Below are 27,593 nucleotides of genomic sequence, written 5' to 3'. Positions count from 1 at the left end.
AAAAACAGTACCACAATAAGTGAGAAACAGAGCTGTACTGAAGGGCATCCGACCTCAGTCTTCATATGCTGAGTGCTTTATAGGCTTGGACAACAAAAACAGCAGCATGGCACCAAGAGAAAACGAAATTAACCTCCTGAAATTGAACAAAACCACCTATTTCAGCTAAGCAATCCTCTGACAGAGCACAGCAAAGTAAGAATTTGGATGCTAACACACTAGCCATCTACTTCCACTTCTCTGTTGGCTGCTTGCATGCTGATTTAAACGAGAAAAAGGAAAAACAGAATGAGCAACACAGAGAACTGTCTGTGAAGATGTGTGAGGCAGCCCTGGGCAGCCTGGCAGGAGACAGAGAAGATCATTTGTAATTTCCAGATTTTAAATGTTGGAGCTAAACTTATTTTCATACATCACTGAACACATTTAGTGACTAACAATCAAAATTACCTTAAAATTTATGCAAAATGGTTCTATACAGCGTGTGATATTTTCTTTGACTACGAATAAGTAACAAAGCATACAATTAGGAGAGCGACAGATACGCTGCAGGAAAAACAGCAGATCACTGGTTCAACCTGTTTACCTGATTCCTCTTCTTAAAACTGCTGCTATAATTATGAGATCACAACCAATTTTGTTACAAAAGGGAGATGATGTTAGTATCATGTACCTGGCTCAAGTCCAAATCATCTATCAACACTCTGCTGTCCTCCAGCTCACTGCTGCCGGCTTCTACCACAAACAGGCTTTGGAGAGGAGTCGCTGCAGAGCAGATAATGCGCACCTGAAAGGAACCAGGCAACGAGATTCAGCACCCATGCTGTGGGAAAAAGGATAACATGCATCTTTTATGAGAAGCAAACCTCAAGTAGGATCTCGTGGGTTCTTTTTCCACGTGTTTCTCCTTTCTCTAACACTGTTGATAGATTAACCTTTCTTCCTCATCTGGAATACTGACCTCACGGGATCTTTTCCTTAATAGCACCTCAAGCAGTAACTTCTACTCAGAGAACAGAACAACTGTGCTATTAAACACTTGGTGCACTGCCCACATCTTTCTACCCGAAGAATGCCTACACTCGAGATGTCCCAGCAGTCCAAGCCACTCCTCTCACACCTAAGACACTCAGATACACACTGTTTGCTGATAACAAAGGCTGGTCTGCGTCTGCTGGGAGGAGATGCCAGGTGCAGTAGGAGACAGGCTGACTGCAGCCTTGTGGTCCCAGCACTGCGGCCTGGCCTGCACACAGCATGCAGGCAGCCAGTGAGCACCAGGAACGTGGCTGTGATGTGACTGCAGGCACGCCCAGCTCAGCGCCTTGCTGGGTCAGGGCCTCTCTCATCTTGCCAGGACAGACTTGAAAAAAACCTCAATTTATATTTCCTGTTGCATAAATATTGAAGTTTATGCATATATAATCAAACAGAACACGTAAAATCCTTTCTTCCATTACTTTAAAAAAAAAAATCTAAAACATGAACTTCTCTTTTTTGGTTGCTTTAATAGTCCTGATTTTACTTCCATGATTGAAAGCACTGTAAATCCAAGTGAAGTGCTGTATTTATCATTACTATTTCATTAGCAGCTCCATAACCAAATGTAAAGCCCAAAGCGATTGTTTCCTTTAAAATTAATAATGTAACAGTGCTATTAATTCCTTAGTGCTCAGTGCAGGAAGGATTCCTGACCAGTGCCCATACAGCCCAAAACCACTTACTCTCAGGTAGGCTTCACCACAATCTTTCATCATTAAAATGTGGTCATGCTTACTACTCACAAAAATACAATGGCTCCTCATTTGCCTTATTCACAATGGGGCAATCTGTGAAACCAGGAGGATGCTTTGCTGCTTATGTTTTCCAGAGTACCGATATTTAATTGGCTGAAGGTAACAGGCAGGTCTGGGGGCTCTCGCTGTTACTCCTGCTCATGCCTGAAAGGCTCGGTTCTCACCTTATGCTCGTAAAAGGTATCAATCAGAGTAATGAAACGCCGAGCTTGAGTCCTTTTTGCCATGGTAAGAGGCGGGATGTCACGAACAAAGACTGTGTCAAAATGCTTTGATATTTCCAAGTAGTCACTGGCCCCAAGAGGCTGAAACAAAACAAACCACAGGAAATGGAAACCCGTGAGAGAAAGGTCTATAGCACTGTACCCTGCACTATTATGCTTACAGAAGGAAGGGTGAAAAGTCCTCATCACATTCTTATTTTTCAGGAACAAACAGTTCAGTTCGCTCTTACTGACATAGAAAAATGTGTGCTCACTCATACTAATGGCCTTACCCAAACACTTTTTGTTAAGAACTTGGCTCTTCTGTACCCTGACCACCTCATGGCTTGACAATTTCAAACAGAAATGAAACACATACTGTTAAACAGTAATACATAGAAGAAAAGAACAAAAATAGTTAAGTAGAAGAAAAGAACAAAAATAGTTAAGCGACAACATCAACCTAAAGCATAAATAATTTGAACAATGAACAGGACCTAAACCATCAACAGAAGATACAGACAAGAAGTGGCACCTCATTCAAGTATTCAAACATATTCATTTAAAATGACTTTCATTACATGGAAGGTCATCTTTTTTCTGTGAAGTCTACCCTACTAGTACTGCAGGCAGTATTTTATCTTGAGCTTTTAAGTCACTATATTCAGGAAAAAAGCATCATACACCTGAAATCCATCTTGTTAGTTTTACTTGTGTGGGTACTTGAGTATATTGATGCAACCATTCCATCAAGGAAGATCAGCAGCATCCTGCACAATGTTGCAACTCCCTTCCTAATGAAATGCACTGTCTCAGCAGGACAATATGGTTATAAAGCATGGCAATATTGCTAATAACATAAAAACAGGAAAACAGAAATATTGTACATAACAAATTACTAAACAAATTTAGTGTAGACCAAGCATAGCTGCTTCACTAGAATCTTTCCTCAAGAAATTATGGGCAATTATTAATGATAATCCTGAAGAGGACTTTGGGTTTTATTTTGAGAATGGAAACCCCACAGAAACTGTACACACACCAGCAGAGGACAGCAAAGCTCTGATGGCATCCCAGAAATTCTTCTGGTGACAAATAGGAACAAAGAGAGCTTCTCACCAACCAACCTCACAGGCAAGGATCGAAGACCCAGACTCTAAGCCAGTTCCCCCACGTGCACTTTGGTGAACCACCTGCTTCCCTATTCACAACCACGCAACTTCCTCGTGACATCTGTGGGAAAGAACTACTACACGTTCAAGTACTTTTAGCAGTGTTAAAGAGCAGTATGTATTGTATCTTCAGCTCTGAGTTGCACATACTGTTTACTTTCTCTCCAGTTTCAGTCCCCCTGCCATTATTATGGTGTGAAAATGTTCAAGAAAGTCAAAGGAACCAGCAGACAAACACTGCAGAGCCAGCCCACTTAGCATCTCACCACTGGATAAAGGCCAAGACTATTTGGAAAACAATCATAGTGAGTGCTAAAGAAAACAAGGCAAACTATAAAAGCATGACAGACCATGTGAAGAAAGGAAGACATTATACTACTTTTGCTTCTTTCTACTGCCATAAAAACGTTTTTAATAGATGGTTACAATAGGCATCCTTATCACAGCCAAACAAGGATTCAACCTACTTCAGCAGCACAAGAAGCAGGCAGTTCAAAACTCCTCTACTTAAAGGAAGGCAGATCATTCTGAGTGTTTTAACAAGAATTTCTGAAACACCTACATCAGCAATGAGTGGTGATATTCTTTAAGAGTGGATGGAAATGTGCCTTTGGAGACTCCCAGATCTTATCAGAAGGATCTGAGCCAAGCAGCCATGACTGTTTTAGCAGAATAAGATTGCACCCCCCCGCCAAGACTTGAGTCTGGTGAGACACAACAAAATCCCTGAAGAAGCCAGCTGTTGTACACAGCTGAGCTGTATAGTTCTCCACATAGAAAAGTTCTCCAACCCTCTACTTCTGGAGTTGTGAAATACACAGCCCTGCAGATGGAGACAAGGCTTTTAATAACTTGCTCTCACTTTGCACAAGTCATTCAAGAATTTCTGCCCTATTCTACTTCTGTAAAGAGAAGGAACAATCACCAAACTCACTAATGCTCTGGGGACAGTTTAAAGCCCTGCCCTAACCAACTAACAGCAGCAAAAGAAACAAAGCCAGACTAATGGGTTCAAGGCCAGCTGACACCACTGCTAGAGATGCAGACTGTATACTCTACACACAAAAGTTCCACCTAGAGAGGATTTCCACTGTTAGAGCAGCCAACAGTCTGCCACTCAAACTGCCCTACAGGCCTTCTGCTATCGGTGCAGCAAGATCCTCAGTACTGGCTGGGTTCTGACTTCCAGCAATTGAGGCTTTGATAAGAGGACAAGATTAGTGAGAAACAATTTCAAACACTTACCACTGTCCCCTCTGTAAGTCTGCAGTACTGAAGTTTATTTTATGAACCTTAGCCAGCGATGGAAAGTCTTCTGTTTTTTGTTCAGTAGAGTACACAAAGGTATTACTTTCTCTGAAGTTGCTAATGAAGCTAAATTTCCTCCTAATATTAACACAGATATGTAATCTTCTAAATAGAAGTTAAGCCTGGTTAATCTGGTCCTCTGAACACCATCCTATAAATACCTTAATTTGGTATGTGTTTCGGGTACTGTCTGATCTTCCTTCTGTTTTACTGGTTATTGATCAAAACTGAGCTTCAGAACCATAGCACTATAATAACTGTCAATAACCATTTGTTACCCACTCTTTCACCTAATGAGATTTTTGTTGTCTTGCACAAAATGTTAACAGATATGAATTTTTCTCATGGTACTGATCTTCCTGGATGTAAAACTGCTGTAGATTTTTGTCATTAACTCTGATGCCAGGAATCACTATTTTCTAGGCATTGCACTAATGCAAAACGCATTAGCACTAGCATGGGCTAGCCTCCTTACAGAGTGCTTACCCCACTTCAGCCTGCTGGAGACTGAGTTCTTGTCTTCATTTGTTTTTGTTTTTCTCTCTACTTAATGCATTTTCAGCCATCATCATCTCAGTTCGAGTAGGATGTTTATTATTTGGAGCTCTCAGTGGACGTTTTAAGAGTTAGTTGTCATCTGTTTCTATTATATATCCCATTAATTAAAGTAGAAAGCACCCATCTTTGGTGGCTCATCAATGACAAAACAGCTCATCTTTTAGAGGTTTGCCTGAAGAATAAAAAATGCTTTACATGTGTTAGGAAAAGATATTTCATCTTAGGAGAAAATTTGCTTGTTGACATTAGAAGATGTTCCAGGGCTGCTTCCAATAAAACCCCGAGGAGTTGTAATTGACAGCGACTATAATTTAATGCAGCAACTCCAACACTTCAAAACTTCATAAAAACAAAATACAGTTTAAGACTATATAACATTTACAACTTACATATGAGACAACAACAAAAAATTACAAAGCTCTTTCTGCTGTTTCCTAAGGAGCCACTACTATGGCCGATGAAACAGAGCATCAATGTTCATTTTAAGATCACAATTCAAGTAAGGAACAGCAAACACTGAAGAACAGACCTGTGACGCATCTACACCAAAGTTTAAGCAAAACCAAAGCATTTAGGGTGTAGGTAACTTGGTGAAGAAATTTAAAGAGTCTTAAGGCACTGTGAACCTTTTAGAAAATTTGGCTGGTCAAAGGCAAAGAGGACTTCACTGATGCCCTATAATTAACCTGGGAATTTAATGAAGAAGGCAACTTCTTAGTAAGTGGGGGAAAAAAAAAAAAAGGAAGCATGTCATTGTGTCATTAAAGATCACATCAGAGGGCATACCAAGGAAAGTTCCAAATAATAGTATTGATTTGGTTTTTCCTAACTAAGCATCGTGAGTCAGTCTGAAACTTTAAATCCTGTAGCCTGCCTCAATATTGCTTGATAGAAGGCTACATAACTTGTTTGCTGAAATATAAACTGATTGATCTCTTATTCTTTCTTTTAAATATGCTTTAAAGTATGTTTTAGCTACTCTCAGTATGAAACCTCCCCCCAAAAAACCCAAAACAACCTACCCCTCTTCACTGTTAATCACACAAACAGAAGACACATTGAAAAAACTGACAGTTCAGACAGATGTTAGCCTGTGCAACCTTCTCTTAGATCTCTTGAATATATGACATCTGATAAAGTGTTGAATGGCATTACCCAATGCTTCCTCCCGCCCTGTAGGGCCCTTGACCCACCCAGGGTACAGAACAGAGATTCTCACATAATGCACACTTATTATTACTGGTTTTGTCCTCTTTACTGGTATGTCACAAGGCCTCATTTTTCATGGACTTTTCAAATACTCATGTTGAAGAAAAATCGTGCATTTCTTCTTTGGCTTTTGTTAGCACAACAACTTCACTTGTAATGAATTTATCTCCACAACTACGGCTGTGAATCAAGAAAGTGATACTGTCTGTAGAGTACAGAGGACAGAGAAATTCGAGCTACAAGTAAGCTTTTGGTACTAGACCAACATCTGAAACTCAGTCTTCCAGATTTCCTGGATGACACCAATTTAAAGCAGAATTCCTGCTGACTTCAGCTACAGCCATGACTATTGCAAGTTACGCTACAGAGACATGAGGAAGTCTAGAAAAACGGTTATGATTGCCAACAGCAAAGAGGTGGGTATTTTGGTTTCGTTTGTTTTCTTAGAGGAATAGCATTTTGGCATTTTACATCACCATTCTTTAGGTTACCCATCCATAAAATCAGTTTTATAGGTACTGCCAGCAGAGGGCAGCAGTTGCTACGCTCAAGCGAGAGGAAGACTGAAAGCCAAGACTAGGAGCTAAACAGCACCTACTCACTCCCTTAGGACGTTGGAGAATGAAATACAAGGTATGCTGTCGCCTCAATTATTTATACCAGATCAGGAGTCAAGCCAAGCTGTCACAACAACCAGGTTTAAACAAAATTTTAAAAGAAAAGTGAAGAAAGAGAACTGGCAGAGAGTGATTTTTCTAAGGCTTAACAAATACTGACCTTACTGTGCGTGCACAGAAATGAAACTTTGCTTTGATGGGGTATGATTAAAAAGGAACAAAAACACAGTTCTGAAAGATTACACCAGAGAAGCACATTTTACAGGAAGCCATTCTAATAAGCAGATAACTACTTTCATGCCACCACTCACAGTACTGCCACCTAAGCCCCAGATGTGGCACAGACCTGAAAAATTGCTATTTATTTTGCTTTAAAGCAAAACTCAAACTCAAATAGATCAATATTCTGTCACTCCATATTTTATAGTTTCCCACATGCTTATGTAATCCAGTAAAATTTTAAATAAAGAAAAATTTCAACATTTGAATTGAACTGAACCAGCTAAAACATGTAACTTTCCTCAGTGAGAAACTGATGTAAAAATTAGCACTATCAAATCAGCTGCATAGCACATGTCTCTGTGTTTTACTTCTTTACAGATTAATTGGCAACTGTTAGTTACTAATACCTGATGCATTATTTTAGACCTACTGTTGATATGGAAAAAAACATTACAGTAAGACATGAAGCAAGATAATAAACTATAATACTATGTAGGTCACTCTGAAAGTAATGCCTCCTATTTATTTCCATGGAAACTACAACAGACGCAGAAAGCACAATAACTATGTTTGATAGAGCAAATTCCCAGCTACAAAACACGATTTTTCAACACTGTCACCACTATGCATTTTTGCCAGTGATGAACAAGAGCCTGCATGCTGCGCTTGTAATAATCAGCACCAGTGGAGGTGATCCACTGTCGCTGTCATCACAGCTGAAACGCAGCACCCACTGCCTCACTGTGCTCACGTCCACTGTTTGGTCCCCATCAATGTTCAGCAAGTGGCAATGAGTGTCAGTGGGTGCCAGTTTTTTCTACATGGAGGAACTCAGTGACACACCTTTGCTTCATATTCCCATGTCAGACGTTATTCTGTCAGACTGCTCCTCTGCTGCTGTCAGTCACACAGCAACAACACCTAATGGGGTTCTGGTGGGAAGGTTCAACCTCTACTGCCGTACCGCCATCATCTGCCACTGACACTGTGGGCCAATAATGAATAGGAAGCATTACTTTTGGAGCAGCTATTGTAAACAGAAGTTGATACATTCTAATATGAAGCCTGCTTTTCATCATAGAACGTTCCCATTCTATATGCATGCTTCAAACCGACTTCATGTGAATATACGACACGTATTTATTTGTAAAAATATCAGTTATCTACTGTATTTCTGAGAGTAAAGCTATTACTTGCTCTCAAGTTAAACTTTCCTTTACAAGCGACTGGATGGGAAACTGTGCTTCTGTGTTGTGGATCAAGAATGTCCAATTTGTAAGAAGGCTGTTTTGGTGTCAGGAAGATGCTTTATACACAATCAGGGCACCATTCAAACCACAGGAAGTGACTGGCCCTGGCAAAATGCACTCTGCAGTCACCACACAGACTCATGGTAGAGTAAGCACTGCACAAAGGGTAGCGACAGCAGTGATCCCAACACCCTCACATCTCTGGCTGCAGACATTTTAAGACCAGAAGTGATCTTGACATCACCAACTTCCCTAAATTTTACAGGCAGTCAGCCTAAGAACAATTACTATTTTAGGTCAAACACCTCTTCCTAAAATTATACACAGTTTGGACACAAAACATAGCACAAGTAGGCTCTGCCATTTCCTTCAGTACTTGGGGAAAGTATGCTGCTGCTTTTTTTTTTTTTTTCCTTTAATCTGAATCTCTCTGCATTCTCTGGCTTTCATCACGTTTCTTCTAGATTTAGGAGCCCATTAATACCTCTATTTTTTCCAACTAAGACAGCTGTGTGTTACAAAACTATCTTCCAGTCCTCTTTTTGACAAACTGAACAAAACGAACTGTAAATCTGTCATGCGAAGGCACAAATTCTCCAGCTTCAACAATTTGTGCCTTTTTCAACAGCCTCTTCAGAATTTTCTGTATCTTCCCAAAAATTCTGATGTCAAAACCGCAGCTAACATTCTGCCATCAATCTCACAGCGCTGCTTCCAAAGCTAAAATAGTCTTTCTACCCTCCTTTCTATGCCACCAACCCAGGAGAAATCAGGCCTCAGTGCTCCAGCATTCCATTTGGTAACAACCCATCTGCAAGAAATATTTTTATACATTAGTTAACTAACTTTTCAACCCATTTAACAGATAGTGCCAATTTCTTAGTAAGAACACCATGTAGAAAAGTCAACCTTCTCTGCAAAATCAGGGAGACTGAAATTCATTTCATTTCCATTCTTTAATTGTCTACACTATGAAACCAGAACCAACTTTTCCAAGACCATTTCTGTACTAAAAGCTGACTGATAGACTGAGGTTATACAGGTCCTACTTGGGTTTTTTGCCTGTTTGTCTGTTACCACTGGCACACAGTAGCACTCTAGCACTCTGGAATTTCACTTGCAGAATATTCACTTTAAATAAAAACCCTGTCAAAGATCTCAGCCCAGTTTTCCAGCACTAATGATCTGAAATGCATTTGCAGGCTATTTATAACATATTCTCAAATTATTAACAGATTGAAAGTTATTTTACTACTCTTCAGTGAAATACATATTTTACCCTGCTTCATCTAGAACTAAGTTTTTCTTGAAAAACCTTTTCCTTTTCCCACATCGTTATTAAAGGTTCAGTCACCTCCTCTGAGAAGAAGCCAGTAATGTTCAGGTAATACAAACTGTGCCAAAATTCCTGTCTTACTTGACAAAAACAAAAACTGGTTTTGTTTGAAACTGAAAGTCTCCTTCTCTGGAGATGTTCAAGACCTGCCTGGATGCCTACCTGTGCGACCTGCTGTAGGGAACCTGCTTTGGCAGGGGGGTTGGACTCGATGATCTCTGGAGGTCCCTTCCAACCCCTACAATTCTGTTATTCTGTGCAAGTCCAAAACCTACAGTCTGCAATGTAATTACCTGAAAAGCACTTTCACTGGTTATCACCTCGGTAGCTACAAGGAAGTGAAAACAATGCTACAATCAAAGGATTGGTGAACATACTGGGTAAAAAAGAACAAAAGTGCTGTCAGCCCTGCTAAGGGTTGTGATCACATCACAGTAACTTCGGGTGTAAGGCTCCTGGGGGAGGACTGTCTTCACACCCTGTGAGGTCATACACAGACAGCATTTCAGGAATTGTATACACATACAATCACAAAACACACCTAATAGAATTTGGCAGTATTTAAAGAAATATAGCAAGTTTTTAAGAAAGCCTGGGACTAAATAGGCCTTGTACAGCTAGTCACAACTAAGGAATGCAACAAGAGATTAGAGCAGCAGCAAAGCATTCATCTGACAGCAGCAGGATTAGTCTTTTGGCCAAGTACAAACTTATAACCCAAATTTTAAAAACAGTATTTGGATGCTTTTTATATATGATTATGTTTTGTCTCCTAATATTCCAACAATGATGCTAGGCCAGGCACAGACTGCAGTAGGATTTTCAAAGACAATGTAATTAAAAGTGAATTTACTGTATAATTAAAAAGAAAATGATTATTGTTCTCTTGGGAAGTTTTGTTGTTTGGTGGTTTTTTTTTTCCTTTTAAATTCAAAATCTTTCTGCAGGTGAAAAAAGCTTTTAATTCAGTAAGACTTGGAAAAATAGTAAGTTTGTACGGTGTTTTTTTAAACTGTGAAAAGTCTGAGCGTTAACTGATCTAGATTTGACTGGGTACTCACTCTGTCACACAGCTCTTCAAATGTGAAGTCTGCAATGGTTCCACACGCTTTATTCAGCCTCAGCTCTCTGCCTTGCACTTTTAGAATCCTTGGTCTAGTTACTATGGGAACATGAACAAAGACTCAATCTTCTCTGGATAATTACTATAAAATTCATCTCTTACAGATAGGAAATGCATAGCTTGATGAATAATAGCACATGATTCAACACATAAATTAGACAAAATGCTGATACAATGACTGCCACTTGAGTGTGGCATCAACCCATATACAGCAATGGAACTTATTAATTGGTCAGTGGAGATTGGGCATTGTGTTCTAAATGTATTCTCTTTCAAGAGAAATTAACTTACGTACAATCATTTTGTTTCTGAGCCAGCTCATCAAACAACTTATCCATGACAGCCTCCACATCAGCTTCACTTGTGCTACAGTGAAAAGAATAATAGAATATGAAATTAATAACACTTGAAGCCAACATCAAACAGCTGCCTGAGCCTGCTTAGCTTTTTGCCCATGAAAAAGAGAACAGGATGTTATGCTCTAAATACAAACATTAGATTTAGAATACCCTTAAAAGTAGAGAATATTAACTCTCAGGTAGATGATTCTGCCTTATTTGCATACACTGAAAGACTTCTGTGTTTTGAGCCGTTTCCAGTAATGAGGCAATACAGGCAGAGCAGATCCATTAACACTATGTGTACACAATGAGAAAAAAGGCTTCTGGCTCTATCTAGCATGCAAAATAAGAGCAAATAGACAAGGCAAGGCAGTCAAGCACTTAAAGAAGTATCCTTTGAAATGTCTGAAGGGACTTCTTGAAATTAAATATTAGAGCAGCTTTATGGAGAGAAGAAAAAAAAAATCAAGTCAACTGATTGTATTGAATGAAATGTACACAGCTTGTAAAATTAAAGTGAGATTCATAATGCCAGCATTAGTAATTGTATCTGCTTCATTTTTTCTACCGAATCATAGAACACTGTTTCGGAAAAGGTCAACCACGGGTAAGGAAAATGCATAATATCTGTGCACACAGCTGAAGTTTATGTTCTACTTCTGATACCACAAGAATGATGTATCAGTACAATCACAGAATTTTTTTTCCCACAATGGTTTACAAGCCCAAACTCTTCGTGTCCATCTTCCTTAAATAAGACAGTATGTCCAGCTGAGTTCAAAAGCAGAGAACAGTAAATTAAGGCGACAGCACACAATGAACCTGTGCTAAAATATACAAGCTTCAAGGAAGCATTATATAATATTTGGTGCAAAAAGTCTACCTTTATAGATAGCAGATGCACTTGTGTTGCTGCACACAGACATCCGTAAAGCGACAAGTGACGATCAGCAAATCACACAAATATTTTCCTCTTCATTAAGCCTCAAGCATCTTAAAAATGTTAAAAGCAAAACTGAAATAATTACTTTAGTAGTTCAAAATTAGTGATACCAAACCTTGTAGACACAGAGGATCTGGGGGAAAAAGACTTCTGCAAGTTCTATTTGAAACCCTCAGAATAAAACTGTTCTCAGTAGATGACGTCAGATAAAATACGTTCCAAAAGAATTAGATTTCTAAAAAAAAGTGAGAAATGGAAAGGAACAGACAAACCCAGAACAAAGCCATACAACAGGGAGGAGAGCACTTATGTATCAGCGAACATGCACCTGTGCATGCATGTACCTGTCACAAAGTGTGATATAAAGACTACAAGAAACACACAAACACGACACAAGGTGGATATTTGTACCTAACTACCAAGAAAGTTTGTTTTGAAAATAGACACCTGAGACTGAGATCAAGGAAGTTGCTTTGATCAGTCATCATGTAATTATGTTACACTGATTGCTTTCAGATGAGTAAAAGCAACTTAAAGCAACTCCTAGATGCAACCCTTATTCGAAATGAAGAAAAGACTGCACAGATTATGAAGCACAGATTATGTGAGGAGTTAAAAAAAGTTATGATGATGGTATTATAAACATTAGTAGTGGAACGTACATATGCTGAACAAAAAGATTTTCTTTGGGGGAAAAGACTAAATGAATTTCAAAAATCTAAAGCAAAATACTATACAGTACCTAATAATTAAGAAAAAATACACAAAAAAAAAAAACACCACTAAGTGAGTTCTGTAAGGTTGAAAGTTCTAATAAGTCTGAATAGAAGATTAAATGCAATTCCCTCAGAGAAAGAGCGGACAATGAGGCTAAGCATCTTATTTCCAATGGCAGCTTCTGGACTTCTGTTTTTCCACTGCTTCCAAATGAATTACTAAGTTCTAGAGGTAGTCAACATCCTTCCAATGTCAGAACATGGAAAAGACTTTTCACCAATGTCTACCATTCTCTCGGTCTCAAGTTTCTCAGCAGAACACCACGAAATGCACAGAAGAGCATCGCTCCTGGGCCTTACTCACACATTCCTTCTCCTCTGAGAAGCAATGTCACTTAGCCTGTTACCTATGGGAAACCACATGTGCAGTCTTCATTCACTTAGAGTATGGACAGCGAAGAAAAGAACACGGTGAGGGCTTTCCACAGCTATCGAACAGAAGGTCACAGAGTGCACCAGGCACTAAGCACAGCTTGAAGCAAGGACAGCTGTGTAGGGACCAGAGTAAGAGCCACAGGGACCAACTCGGAGATAACAGAGGAGACTTCCAGCAGTACCTCCAAGAAGACAACATGAAACTTAAAAAACTTTAAAAATTAAAAAAAAAATAAAATTAAATTTAAAAAAATGGAGCCACACAGGAATACAGAGCAAGAGATTTTTTTCTTGAGCTTGTTTGCAGATGCAGAACCTCCATTTAAGCTGCATTTTCCATACCTAGGATGTTGTAATTTCCTACCAGAATTAGCTAGAGCTGAGTATGTTCCTTTTATACATGTGAACAAGTAACAGTGGGGCCAGGCCCTAACAATCTTGCAATGAAAGAAGCAATGAAGGAAAACGTTCAAACGTTCAATAGGTTTGGAATAAAATGGAGGAAGAAATCTGCCATTTCATCCACATTTTCCCGAAACAGTTTACCTGCTGCAATTCTGCCTGTCAGTACTTCTTTCAGACAGAAAAGTAAAACTTCTAATTTTATAGTGAAGCAGCAAGGGGGGCATGTTTGATTCATGACAGAGGTGGAAATACTGCACCCTTCTTAAGGCAAACATGATTTCAAATCCATATTATATGCCAGGTTGAAAGATATCATGGTTAAAAATCTTATTTTAGGCTACTGTCTGCCTTACTCATTTTGTTACCAATTGAATAATACCGTAACTTAAGAGCAAATAAGAGACAGAAAAATGCCTGCAATGTAAATGTTTCCAAGTAGTTTTTAAAAAAGGACGTTTCTAGTAGGCAGATAATGCTGCAACTGTGAATGTGATCTTTAAAGACATTTATTTGCAAACACAGAATGAAGTGCTGAAGAAATTTTGTCACAATAAACAGAAAATGTCAAAATATGAGTTTGCTGTTTTTTTCCAATCCACAGCACTGGAAACACCCAACACGAGATGAATCCTTGTCATTGGAAACACCCAACATTAAATGAATCCTTGTCATTAGATTTCTACAAATACTTAATTACTTAAATACAATAAGGATGTTCTTCTATTATAAGAGAATTGTGCAATCTCTTACAAGAGGATATTCATTACTTTCTAACCATCTGTCACTTCAGTTCTCCAAACACCACACCTCCCCAAAAAATCTAATTAGTTTTTATTCAGTCACACATTATAAACGATGCTAGTGTGGGTACTGAAAATGTAGTTTAATGAAGTTAATATCGAGGCATAATGGAAGGCGGTTTGCTGAACAAAATGGACCAGAAAGCAAAGAAAGGAAAAGTCACAGCCTGCTAATTCTACTACACATTTTTCATCTCCCATTCACTAGGAAATTATTGGCTAATAAGGAAAAAGAGGGCAAATACCTCACTGTAGATCAACTTACAGGTAGTACAGTTTTCCAGCAGCCGGAAGCACTCGTTTCCTGTAGTCTATTCCAGAATCAAGCTGGACTGTGCTGCAGTATTTCTACAGGGAGGGAAAAAAGAAAGAAGCTTTCCTCAAGATAATGCTGTAGTTATTACTGCCTGTATTAAATAGAAGGCACACTGCTGTGGCAAACTATCGGCATGAATATCATCTACAACCCAGATTTAAGACATAAAATTGAAGTCTCCTTTATCACTATTGAAGGAAAGCAATAAGCTGAAAATTATACACACATTCCAAACAAAAAACAAGTGACTGTTCTCAAAAACTTATCAGTTAGAAAATGTACGCAGATTGGAAGAGCAATAAACAAAGTGGGCATTGCTTAATAACTCTGATAGGGCTTTGTTTGGTGGTGGTGGGGATTAGAAGTAATTATTTTGACATTCAAGAATATAAATTTAAAAACAGGAAATGAGGAGCAATAAATGTTTAACAGATCACAACCAACTTCTAGCAACAGAGATGACTAAAACTGCTACTCACCCAGCTAAAAATAGTTGCTTTTTTCCCTCTACTAAGATTAACAGTGCTGTAAGTCAAACATCATATATGTAAGCCGTACAGAGTCCTGCTACAAAATGCACTGAAGCATAAAGGGGAGTGAATGAAGCTACAAAACCCAAACCTTTTCTGACAATGTACCATCCATTCAGACAAAGAACTTTAAAAGGAAAAAAATTAAGCTTCTGAGTACAATACAGATGTCCCTGAGCATTCATACCTGCTGTATCAAACAGTTCTTTATTATTATTGTTAGTTATGCATGACCTTAAGGTTGAGAGCAATGCTCTCTTTAACCCCAGTGGGATTAAGATTTCACAGCCTCTACCAAAGGGAATATCTCTGTTTATCTATCAGTACTGCTGCCAACATGCACCACTGCTAGCTGTTACCCAACCCCAAGCAAAAGAAGCTGTAAAAGAAAAGGAGAGAAAGTTTTAACATTTTAGATAATATAACTCTATCAGCAATTTAAACCAATCTAATTAATTTTGTAGGTAACTCAGCCCAATTAGAGTTCTTCGGGTTGGTGGAACCCACTGATTCTGCACTGTCAGTGCACTATGAACTACCAGTTTCTCATTAATATTCTCACTTAGCATTTCATATTCTCTATCAAACTTTTTCAGATATCAAACCTGGAAATGTCAAATCTCACAGCAAGAATAAAACATCCTTAAATATCTGAATTACTATCCTCAGTGATTTAAGGGACAATGGCCCTTTTGAAAAAAAGCATGTTGCACAGGACTTAGCAAACACAAATATCTGCCAGAGTGACTGCGACGACTCACGGCATTCATTTTTGCCCCCGACAATTACTGAAGGTTCTGTAATTATTTTAAACCTCCAGCTTCTCTGCAGAGATATACAGAGAAAGAAAGATGATGAAGAAATGATTCTGAGAGCACAGAATCCCGGGGAAACGCATGTATTTTTAATTGCGGTGAGAAAGCCACGCTAATCAAATCATTATGCCGGGCTAAGGCTACTGCAAACACAATAGCATTGGTGCTACAATATTATTACAATCTATTCCCTTTCTCTTGGTGAAAGCTTACAAAGGAAAAGAGTAATGGAGCAAAAGCAAAAAGTTGCAGAGGCATGTGATAACACGCGGAAGGAAAGGAGGGTGTGTGCGTTTTCTTCAGCATCAGGCAGGCAGGCAGGGCTGGAAGGGAGGATGCTGAAGTCTCAGTGCAAAGCTGTGCACTTGGCTGTTCCTTGATAAGCAGCGACGCTGGGCATCTTTCTGACTACAGATGTATTTTTTCAAAGTAGTAGATTAGCTCAAGTACTACCTTCTTCACATTAGCAGGAATAAAATCCTGCTATCAGGATGGAGGATGTGCAGATGTTGGAATTTATTTAGATTTTAGATACTCTGATATTTAGCAATACTGTTTAATACTTTTTTTTTTTTTTTTTTTTTTTTTTTCCCCTTTCTCCCCCCTGAAAACAACAGATGGCAAATTTAGCATGAGTTCAGCTTCATCTCTTTGGCCTTCAAGACAGGGTGCCAAACCATGCCACTCTTGCAGGGTGCTGTGATGCAAGACAGAGAACAGCAAACACGGAACTAGACATACTTAGGAGCGTGGCATGTTTTTTTCATTACTGAAAGAAAAAAAAATGCACCTGAAACACTGTAGCTGGTGTAAATTCATCATGCTGATACTTAGAGCCCTGCTAGCAGCTAGGCTGCTGATGACTGCAGTGAAAAGCAGGCCCTGTGCATGCTCAAATACAGACCAACAGCGGGGAAAACGACACAGGTCAGTGAGGCGTGCAGAGATACATAGGATGAAACACAGCAGTCTGTTTGCATTCTGCTTCCAAACTTCATGCTTCTTAAATGCAATCACAGTCTGTTCTGACTCATGATATTATATTACAGTGAACGAGTTTTGGAGATAAGAACTGGGGATGTAAATATTATTGACATAGATATGAAGTGGGTGCATTGCTTCCAACTTCCCTCTCTTTTCTCATTGTTCAAAATAATTAGTGGTATTGATATTCAGGATAAATCACTATCATTAACAACACCAGTGACGAAGAACTTGTTTATGAAAAGCCAATTTATGGTCTGGGGCCTTTTTACAGCTATGAACAGTTGCCTGAAGGAAAGATACTACTTTTTCCTATTAACCTTATAGTGTATAATCATAGACATGCATCACACCACATTAGAATCCAAAATCTTGTAACATTACATAGCTTACTTGGAAAATACCTGTTAGATATCATGGACTATAGTGCCTTTCATCCAGAAAAGTAAGAGCAGCATCCAGTTCAGAGATACATCAAATACGGTTCTTACAGTCCTATTGATTTTTTGCTTCCTTAGGAAGCCAAGGTCGACTTAACAAAATACACACAAGATGGAAACACACAATTCTGATACACAGCAGTTTTCTGTAACACAAGACACAAACATAGGCGACAGCTAACTGGCAATTCTGAAAAATGGAAAACATTCAGGGTTTTACTGTCTTTCCCTTTGGATCATCTTAAATTTTTTTGCTCTGTTCAGCAGTGTACTGTAACCACTATACACCAACCCATGTTCTAAACAAGAACAGCCACAAAACTTTCCTAACCCTTCCGTGTGAATAAATACTGCAACTGTTTGCCAATAATTAATTTTACTGAGATGTTTTAAAGCACACTCCCAACTAGTGTTAGACATTGTATAAATATGTATAAAATAGATGGCCCCTACCATCAAAAGAAAATGCTATCATCTATATATCTGTTATAATCTGTAGAGCAACGTGTTTCCAGAAAGCGTTCCTTTCCAACACAACTGCTGTTGTTATATTGTAAGCTTGGAAGGCAGGAACAGCTTTCTCCTTATGTGAATGTACAGCACAGATCTGTAGGTACTACTGGAAAATAACAACAGTAACAACAAAAGCAAAACAGAAGCACGAGTAACACAAGCAATCATTAAATGATGTGGTGGAAGAAGTGGCTGCCAACAAAACATCACACAACCAATCACTGTTGCGGGCACTGCTATTTCCACAAACTCAGCTCAGACTCCACACTGAGGAGAGAAAGGGTCCGACAGCAGCATCAGTGAACTCAGGGCTGCTGTGGGAGGACTGCTGGCACCAACAGGCAGTAACAACAGCATTTCTCATCCATGCTGAGAATGTGCTGGTGGAGATTGTTCTAAAGGGGAGGGGGGTTCAGCACTTGGTCACCTTCATTCAAAGCCAGAGTCAAAAAGGTCACAAGGAAGCTACGCACAGAGCAGAGATCTGAAGGATTTTCCTTTTGGGGTTTCCTTTGTAGGCAAGGGTAGCCACCCAGGCTCTTTGTGTCTATACATGTAAACATTCACTTATCTGCTTCACAGGAGCACATGGGGCAAAACGTCCATATTTGTAAATGCCTTAAATGGTAAAAAAGGACAGCATGCAATCTAAACAAGAGAAGAAAATACAAGAAACTAAAACATGCATTTCCAGGCTAAGAATGTAAAATATTAGAATTACAAAAATAAAAAAAATGTATCCATGCTTGCATAATATGGAATTAAATGCCGAATGCCATGGAAGTCATGCACATTGAGTGCCACAATGCATTTTCTCACTTCTTCAGAGCTGTCAGCAACATTATATTCCTCTTATTACAGAACCAGAAGAAAAAAAAACCAATAGTATCATTCACAAATTCCACAAACTCTTAATTAAAAAAAAAAAGGCACATCTCTACTTCTTACCCTTACTTTTTTCTATAGCATGAAAAAACCACCCCAAAACCTAACAGAATTACATACAGAAGTTCTACTTTCTCCCTCCGTCTTCAGACTAACTTCTCCACCACCGAACTGATTAAATCCTGCAGATGTGATTGCACCCTCACAGTCACTAATCACCACCACGGAATTCTAATCAACAGTCAAAGAAAGAACTAACCAGTGGCTTCAGACTGTTAGTACTTAATTGTCAAAGCTGCACTTGTAACTGTTAGTTTACATAGTTTCATATACATGGGCATATATATGTTTTATATATATTTATTTATTTATTTATTTATTTATTTATTTATTTAAGATGGAGATTTACAATTACAAATTTCACTTGCTTGGCCTACATTTCTACTTCCCTTTTGATGAAAATGTGTAAAATTGAAGCTACAGCTCATCTGGTCTTTTCCTGTAGAACCACTTTCAGTTTCCGAGAGATTTTCTATTCTACTGAGATATTCCTAGTCTGATTTACCCTATTCAAATTAAATGCACAAAATTAATTAGTCATACAATTTATTTTGAAGTCATTTATGTATTTATGTATACAAAGAACAAATACAATTACAATACTGAAAAAGCAATTACTAAGTCAAAAATACAGCTTGATCATGCGTTCATTTCCAGTGAAGTAGTAGAAAAACTTCCTATTTCAGAAGGAAAAGAAACAAAGCCTTAAGGTTGAGTTCAAGTCAGAACACTTAAAATGACAGTCTTCAGATAGAATAGTTAAAATTCTGAGTAGAAAGTTATTAACCATAGACTTACAATGTTTTTCTTCTTGTAAGCACCTCTGATATTCCTCTGGTGCTGCATTCCTGAATGGTAGCTATTAAAATGCTTCAACTACTTAAAATACATGATGTGGTGGTTTCTTAAGGAGAGGAACAAAAGTTCTAGAAAATTTCAAGATGGTCCAAGCGAATTGGAGAACCTGCAATTTCTCACCATGTTTGTTTCCCATGTATCACAGTAAGATATATGAAATGCCAATGGCCCTGGAGTCCGGGACAGACACTGTACTAAGTAAAATATGTTCCTGTTAACTCAAGTACCGTGATCGGCTCATGACCCTCGATGATGCTGACAAGCAACTGTCTCTTAATTTTATCCAAGACTGCTGTAGGCCAACTCAATCGTCATTCTCTGTTCCAAACTTTAATGGCATTTAAAATAAATAAATAGACAAATGAAAAATCCACAAAAGCATACATTATCTCCTGCTGGCCTACAAGAACAGACAAACCCTATCTGAGAATCCCAGAGAAGGTGTAAAGTGACAGAGACAGAAGTGATTCATCTTGGGATGATGATTACCCTAATTTCCACACCTGATGAGCATCCTCAGCCTGTCACACTACAGCTAAGTGAGAAGTGTAACTTCTAACCACTCTGATACTTCTTCCATCTATCAAATCAGAAAGCAATGAGACTGTTCATTGGCAATGTTTCTCCTCATACACATACATCCATCCAAGGAGAGAAACATTCTCCCAGAATAACAGTGCATAAATACATCACAAAAGCCTTGGCCTGCAACAGAGAAAGAGCTCCAAGGTAAACGAAGCTCACCAGAATGACTCACTTAGCCTCAAGTTATCCACTAGAAATGTATTTATTTGATCTTATTTTTTTTGCCTAAGTGATTTGAAGAAAGGGTTTCTTCATCCAAAGGATATCATTACAGCAGATGTTTTCCCAAGCGTTTCACAACTCTGGTAGAACAAGAATCCTCTCAAGTCAGTTGCAGTGTGCCACTAAAAACATGTTTTCTGACCTGCAAGGCATACTGCAGGCTTTACCTTTAGCCTAGTCTCCAATTTATCAGCAAGCAGCAATCACCAGCATGCTTCAGAGCATGAAACTGGTCTGACTGGGACTTGTGCTGAGAGAAGCATGAGAAACACATGCTGTGCTTCCTCAGCCACATTAGGAAACCACCCTGACAGTTGCAGGCAAGCATGGCACGGATGCAGGACCTTCAAAGAGCTGCTCACTTCATTCATGCTTAAAATTGGCCCTGTTAAAAACAGAGTTTGTAACATGCCTAACTTTCTCCTACACAGATTCATGAGACTACAGATGTCCTTGTGGGGAGAGGGAAGGAGAAAGAATCATCAGGTATTTTGTGATGGATAAAAACTTGGTCCAAGCACTCTTGGGTATGCATACAGTTTTTGGTCTTCCTGTTCACATGTTGCTGAAACAGTAGACTTTAAAGAAAATGTCAATGAATCCTCATAAGCACTATATGTGACCTCTGGGGTAATTAGCAATCATTCAAAAGCAACAACACTAAAATGTTCTATTCTTTATTACTGTCAGCTCTTGTCTTGATCAGCATTTTAATAAAGATGGTTCATTGCTAAGACAGTTTCATGAATCAGTCATAATTACATTCTGACATGCAGTGAATAGTAAAGCAAAACTAAATATCACTTCATCAACCTTTCTAACCTTTATGCAAGTATTAACTGTAAATAATTTTTACACAATCTTACAACAGAAAATCTGCATATTTCTTAGCTTTGTACATACTCTACCCTAACTGAATTTGCTGTGACCTATACCTGGAAAAAAAAAATTAATCCTACAATCAGACATAATTACTTAGCATGATATTCAGGTGTTGCCTTTCACAGATCAAATCAACTTCAAGCACAAAAGCCTACCTGATCTATAAAAATAGTGCAATGCTGCAAGGAGTTAACTGATTTTTTAGTCCTTTCTCCCCCATGTTCTTTATTACTTGCAATAAGGAAATACAGGGAATTGCTGCAATAGCCTTGGACAGCAGTGTTTGTTCCAATTTTTGATGTTGGAAAAAAAAAAGATGAACAATTTCAAAATCTGACTAAGTATGCTCACAATGTCAATAAAACTAATAGTTTGGATGATTTTAGAACATTTTATTTGTGAACTGTTTTTGAATGGACTTAAAGCACAAAGATCTGGGAAGTCAAATACTACTAACAGAATTTTTTAAATGGATCTCTGTCTTACACTGTGACAAGAATGCATTAAACTGAAGAGTTCAGCATCGATAATATTTAGAATTAAAATGAATTCAGTGGAAGTTGTGCAAGTTTACATTACAGTCCTCAAAACTTTTAACAACTAAGAAAGCCCACTATTCTTGCTACCGCAAGGAACATAAGATCCATTGTAGGACTTTTCAATAACTTATTTTAAGATCTATCTATAAATCAGCTACCCCCTAAGAAGAGGAAAAATAGACAATTAACTTGTAAAATAATGGTGCATGCATGAAGACAGAGACTCTTAAAATGCACTGTTACGTGAACAGTATTTCAGATAATCAGACAAAAGTGCAAGAATTCAGGCGGTACAGATGTGGCAGTTCTGAGTAGGAGACAAGTAGTCTCTCCTTTTTCCAGGCAAGGAACAGAATAATGGCAAGCAGCAAACTTCCAGCGCAGCATTACACTGAGCAGCTCTCCTCATTTCACATTGCTCAGGAAGAAAGAAAAGCGCCCTTGCAGACTAAATGTAAATTAAAAAAAAAAAACAAAACCAACAAGGATTGTATAAGATGCAGTTTTGCTAAGGAGCCACAATGACTGTAACTTTCAATCTCCTAATAAACGAGCCGTGCTGTTCCGTGAAAAGCAAATTGCCAAGAGTTCACTCCGAATTTCTAGCACAATGTTTCATGAGCTAAGGGTCAAATTCACCCCCACCACATGTATTTCACTTGAATGACGCCCCAAAGTTATTTGTCTCCATTTCTTTTTTTGCTGTTGTTTTTTCTTTTTAACGTTTGATTCGTATTTCTTCTCCCAGTATTAGCCTTTGCTCCTGCCAGAGCTGTTGGCAGGCAGGGGAAAAAAAAAAAAAGTATTGATTTGCGAAACTGGATTTCTCAGAATAAGAAAAAAAAATGCGATTAAGATCTAAACAAAGGCTAAAGATGGCTTACGCTTAGCTCTGATGAGGTCCACTACCTCATTACCAACAACTGAAAACTTCTGATGCATTTTGTTTCAAGAGAATCCAAAAGTCCTTGCTGTAAAGCAGACTGGGGGGTGCAGAGTCCATTCACTCTTTCTGTATCACGACCATTATGCGAGAAGTATAAAACACTGCCTTTATGCTGCCAAACCACAATGACTCTTCTTACATCAAAGCATTTTCACCACTAGGGTTTTTTTTCTCCGAAATTTATTCAAGCCGAGGGCAGGGAGACAACAATTCATACACGCTAATTACACCTAATTATCTATTCCTTTTTTTTTTTTTTCCACCAGCTTCGGCCAGTGTTATTTGCTATCTGGGTTTCTCACAACCTCCCCTTGCCCTGTCCATCCAGCTCAACAGTAAAGTCTTTGAAGAAAACAGTCATGGCTTCTTAGAATTTTAACAATATAAGGTTCGACTCGAATTAAATAATTCTATTATTAGTTTTGACACATTTATGTGTTAAATATGAAGGCCTCTCAGTTAATTTGGCAAATTCCTCACATCTCTTCGTGGCTACAATCGCTGGTAACACCCTCTTGTAGGAGCTTCTCCTCATGCTTTCTTTTCATGATCTAAATGAAATGTTTATTGGATTAAAGTTCTTCTCTGCAGACCTCCACGGTGGCCTGTGACAAAGAGCTTAAAAGCTTTATTAATTGGCTCGGGCTTTTGAGGGGGAGGCAGGACCTCATTTCACATTACATCACAAGCAAATAAAACTGCCACGTGTAATTAGACTAATTTACCCTGATACAGCAGGAATCAGGGATTCCATATCTACGATATGCTTCGGTTTACTCATTTTATTTGAAGAGCAAACAAACCAAGCAAGAATTTGGGAAATAGCAAATAAAGGAAATACGGAGGAGGAGGGCCCCGCATGGAGCTACAATAGGAAATGTTTTATCCTCAGATAAAGTTTTGGTCTGCCTCTAAATAAGCTGTCTAGGAGCGAGCCCAGGCGTGTGTGTATAAAACAGCCATGGAAAGTAAACAAACAGCTGCTTGGTAATGGGAGAACGAGCTAAGGCAATAGGTACTTTATAATAAGCAGTAGTGCTTTAAGCTACAGAATTCCAGTAACCCCTGAGTTTAAATTTAAAACAGACTTTAAAGGCTGTATGCAGAAAGGGCTGATAAGCTCTAATTCGACACCTTGCTTTCTAAATACAACGTTTTTTCAGTTCGGTCTCACAAATTTGTCACACAAATTACCCATAAATGACACTGAAATGGCACAGAAATACTTGCAATCATGCTATATTTTCTATTTTTACATGTTTAATTAGGTACACTTCACAAAAGATGAATGCTTCTATTACTCGCAAAGAGAGAGAGAACAAGAACAAATGCTCCTTCTACTTAGGAGTTTGCTTGGTTACATACTAAGAAGGGAAACAAAAGGCCTAACATCTTCAGTAATGAAAAAGTCAATTGATAGGCGAAGCCATCACAATATCAAAGGATTAATCCCAGCAATCCTGACTCAGGTGACAGTTCACAGGGGTCAGAGTGGCTGACACTGACCTCAAAAGCAGGTTTTAACTATTCAACATACTGAAAGCTGCTGGGCTATCACACCATTAGAATGGAACAAACTGACAAATCAATTTCATCAATGAGATGACTTTTTTTTTTTTTTTTTAAATGAGCAGATCCGCCACTCAGCAAATCCCTGTATTTCCAGCACAGGTGGTTGGACAAAAGCTGAATGCACAATCAAAGAAATTTTATATCTACCAAATGCCTTTGTACAAAGCTCACTCGCACCAATTTCCTGAGGGGCAGCTCAAAATGTTTTAAGTATTTTCACCTATTTCGCGTAAGTTATTGAAAAGTGAAAACAGTTTTCCATCTCTCCTTTCATTGCTTTGGAAAAGAGAGTATATTTTAACTAAAACTCAGCAGAGCAGATAAAAATGTCAATAAATAATCACCAACCCAATCTGAGACAAATAATAAACGCAACACAGCATACACTGACGCTGCTTTCTATGTGAAAGGTGTTTACCAGGCTTGCTGTTAACAGTCATTTTAACCAAACAGTTGGAAAGAAATAATGAAATGAAGTTCACCATAGGGAGCTTACAGTAATTTCCTGTACTACTAAAACCAGACTTCTAGTTGCTTCTTTACTTTTAGTTCAAGCAGTACAGGTAACCAAAGTCAGCTTGACTTCACTGTTACTATTATTTTAAATCTGTACCTTTTAAAGGTATATTCAGGTTATCAAAGCCCGTTAAACCTCCTGACTTTGAGCTGGGACTTTGTGCAGCTTGAGTTCTATTCTGGAAAGAAAATCTGACAACATGCAGAAGGTACGTATTCAATATTTTGACTTGGCTTGGCATTTTAAAACTTTGTACTACAGCTCCATGAAATCTTTGCAAATACAACTAGTTTAAAATTTTAGTTGATATACATCTAACTAGTTGAGGAAAAGTGTTTGCCTGAAGAAGCTACTGAATTAGAATTAGGATTCCAGAGCAGTGAATGATTGATGTAAATATCTTCATTAAATGTCTATAGAAATTAAACTTGCCAAATTACTGTCAAACCAATAAATTAAATTTTACTTTCTCTTTCCTGAAAAGCCTCACTTCTGACCTTACATCAAGTTGTTAAGGATGCATGGCTTTATTTGTAAACTAACATTAAAAGGTTGAGAAAGTTTTCACATTTTCATTTTGCTTTAAACTAATAACGTTGGAAGCATTTCTGCTCCAAGCACTTGATCAAAGTAACCAGTACACAAGGTTTTCTTGTCAAGAACTGCCTTTATAAAAAATCACTAAGGAGTTCCATGCACTTCAAAATTCTCAGTAAGAGATGCCACAAGATTAAAAGCTCAATCAGAAGGGACTGAGTCTAATTGCAATTATAGAATTAAAAGATTTTTCCTTCCTAATACTTATCTCTGAAAAGCTGTATTTTTAATAAAATTGCATAGACTGGAGAAGCACTCCTATCTGCTGCAGAATCTAAGCCTTTCTTGAAAGAATATTCCATCCCAAAGAATTTCAGCCACAACAAACCAATCAAGTGAGAGTATTTCCCTATTTAAGAAAACCACGAGTAAGTTACAGCATGAAATAATCAGTGAAAATTCAGATCCCAAGCTATATAAGATTTTAAAGGATCAGAACACTGGGATAAATGCAGATTGCAGAGGGAACCATGTGTTGAACTACAGATGCAGGCTGTAGGACCTGCACCTTTCAGGTGGGCCTAAAAAAAATGTCACCAATTGCAACTCCCACAGTAGGCATGCAGCAATTCCGTGCCCCCAGTAGCCTACCTTCTGGAAAAGCAACGTGAAGAAACTTTGCAAGGCACATTTTCCATAAACCACTGTTTCTCCTTTGTGCTTATCACACAGAAATCGGCTTACAATTGTCTTTGCGAGGAATAGGAAATATAGAAATATCTCTTCACAGAAACACTGCTGATATCTTCCATTCATCTCATCTTCCTAAGATGATTTGAAAGACTTTAATACTCATATATTGAATTACTTCCAGTGCAAAGGCCTTATCTTAAGTTTTCTGGTTACAAAAGACAGGAAAGAAAGATAAAAACATTGCCAAATCCCAAGGAAAGGCAGGGCAGGAGGCTCTGAATCCAAAGAAAAGTAAGACAAGAAGTTAGTCCAAGTTATCAAAGCCACTTCAGGAAACAGGTTAGGTTACCATAAAAATAATACAGACACGTATAGCTTGGAATGAGCTGAAGGTACACAAGGTAGTAAATCAAAGATTTGTCAGTATCCAATGCAGTGTTTTCCCATTATATCTTAATTCAGAATCCTAATATCCTCTTTCCACTTCCTAAAGACACACATGGAATTCTGAACACTGAGGAAGCTTCTTCATGCAGTAACACCACTGCAGTGAGAAAAGCTACAGGGGTACATAATGTAGATTGTATGCACATGGAGAAGGCTTAAACCTGCGCTTCTCAGGCCACTACAACCAGAAGATGGGTTTCTTTGTATCCGTGCCTTTGTAATGTAACAGTCATCTGTTAAAATCTTGCTTCAAAATACATTCAATTCATGAGGTTTCTAATGCCTGCTTCTGATGTGCTGAATTCAAAATGTAGACTTGGATATTTTATTAACTATTATTGTTTTTAATGACTTGTCATCAGCCTTCCACTTTCCAACTAAGGTCAGAGAAACATTTGTTGATAAGCTTCATCGGATCTGCTCTTCAAGCATTATGTTTTGAGAAAGAATCATACTATTTTGATAACATTTACTGAACACTTACATTAAAGGCATTAAAGGCAGTAAAGGCAGGTACCTTTAGAGTTGTATTAAAACACAAAAACATGGGGGGGTAGGGGGAAGGGGGGAAACAAGCAATCCAGAATTTTAGAAACGTCCTTCTGAGTAGAATATTCAAACTTCATTTCTCCCTTCACTCATTATTATGGTAATGTCTGCACATCTCTCATTTACTTGTGCTACTTATTTCTTTTCACATTACTCCATCCTCAATTGCAGCTCTAAACCAATGTACCAATCATTAGGGTTTCTGTCAGCACAGTATCCATGAGGTCCTTTTGTAACATTTATTTTCCCCATCCTAATGAGACATTCTG

General features: G+C 38.3%; 1 protein-coding gene across 1 annotated transcript in view; it reads right to left on the bottom strand.

The window, feature by feature from the left end:
* Positions 1–27,593, bottom strand: part of AFG1L (AFG1 like ATPase) — a 66,017-nt gene that overhangs the window by 5,968 nt on the left and 32,456 nt on the right. Inside the window, 5 exon segments of the mRNA XM_048937646.1 lie at positions 674–787; positions 1,961–2,101; positions 10,733–10,833; positions 11,090–11,160; positions 14,700–14,782. Of these exon segments, the coding sequence (XP_048793603.1) occupies positions 674–787; positions 1,961–2,101; positions 10,733–10,833; positions 11,090–11,160; positions 14,700–14,782 (510 nt within the window).

Source organism: Lagopus muta, chromosome 2, assembly GCF_023343835.1.
Source record: "Lagopus muta isolate bLagMut1 chromosome 2, bLagMut1 primary, whole genome shotgun sequence".
Lineage (NCBI taxonomy): Eukaryota > Metazoa > Chordata > Aves > Galliformes > Phasianidae > Lagopus > Lagopus muta.
Note: the sequence above shows the minus strand (reverse complement) of the source record. Positions and strands in the feature narration are given on the sequence as shown.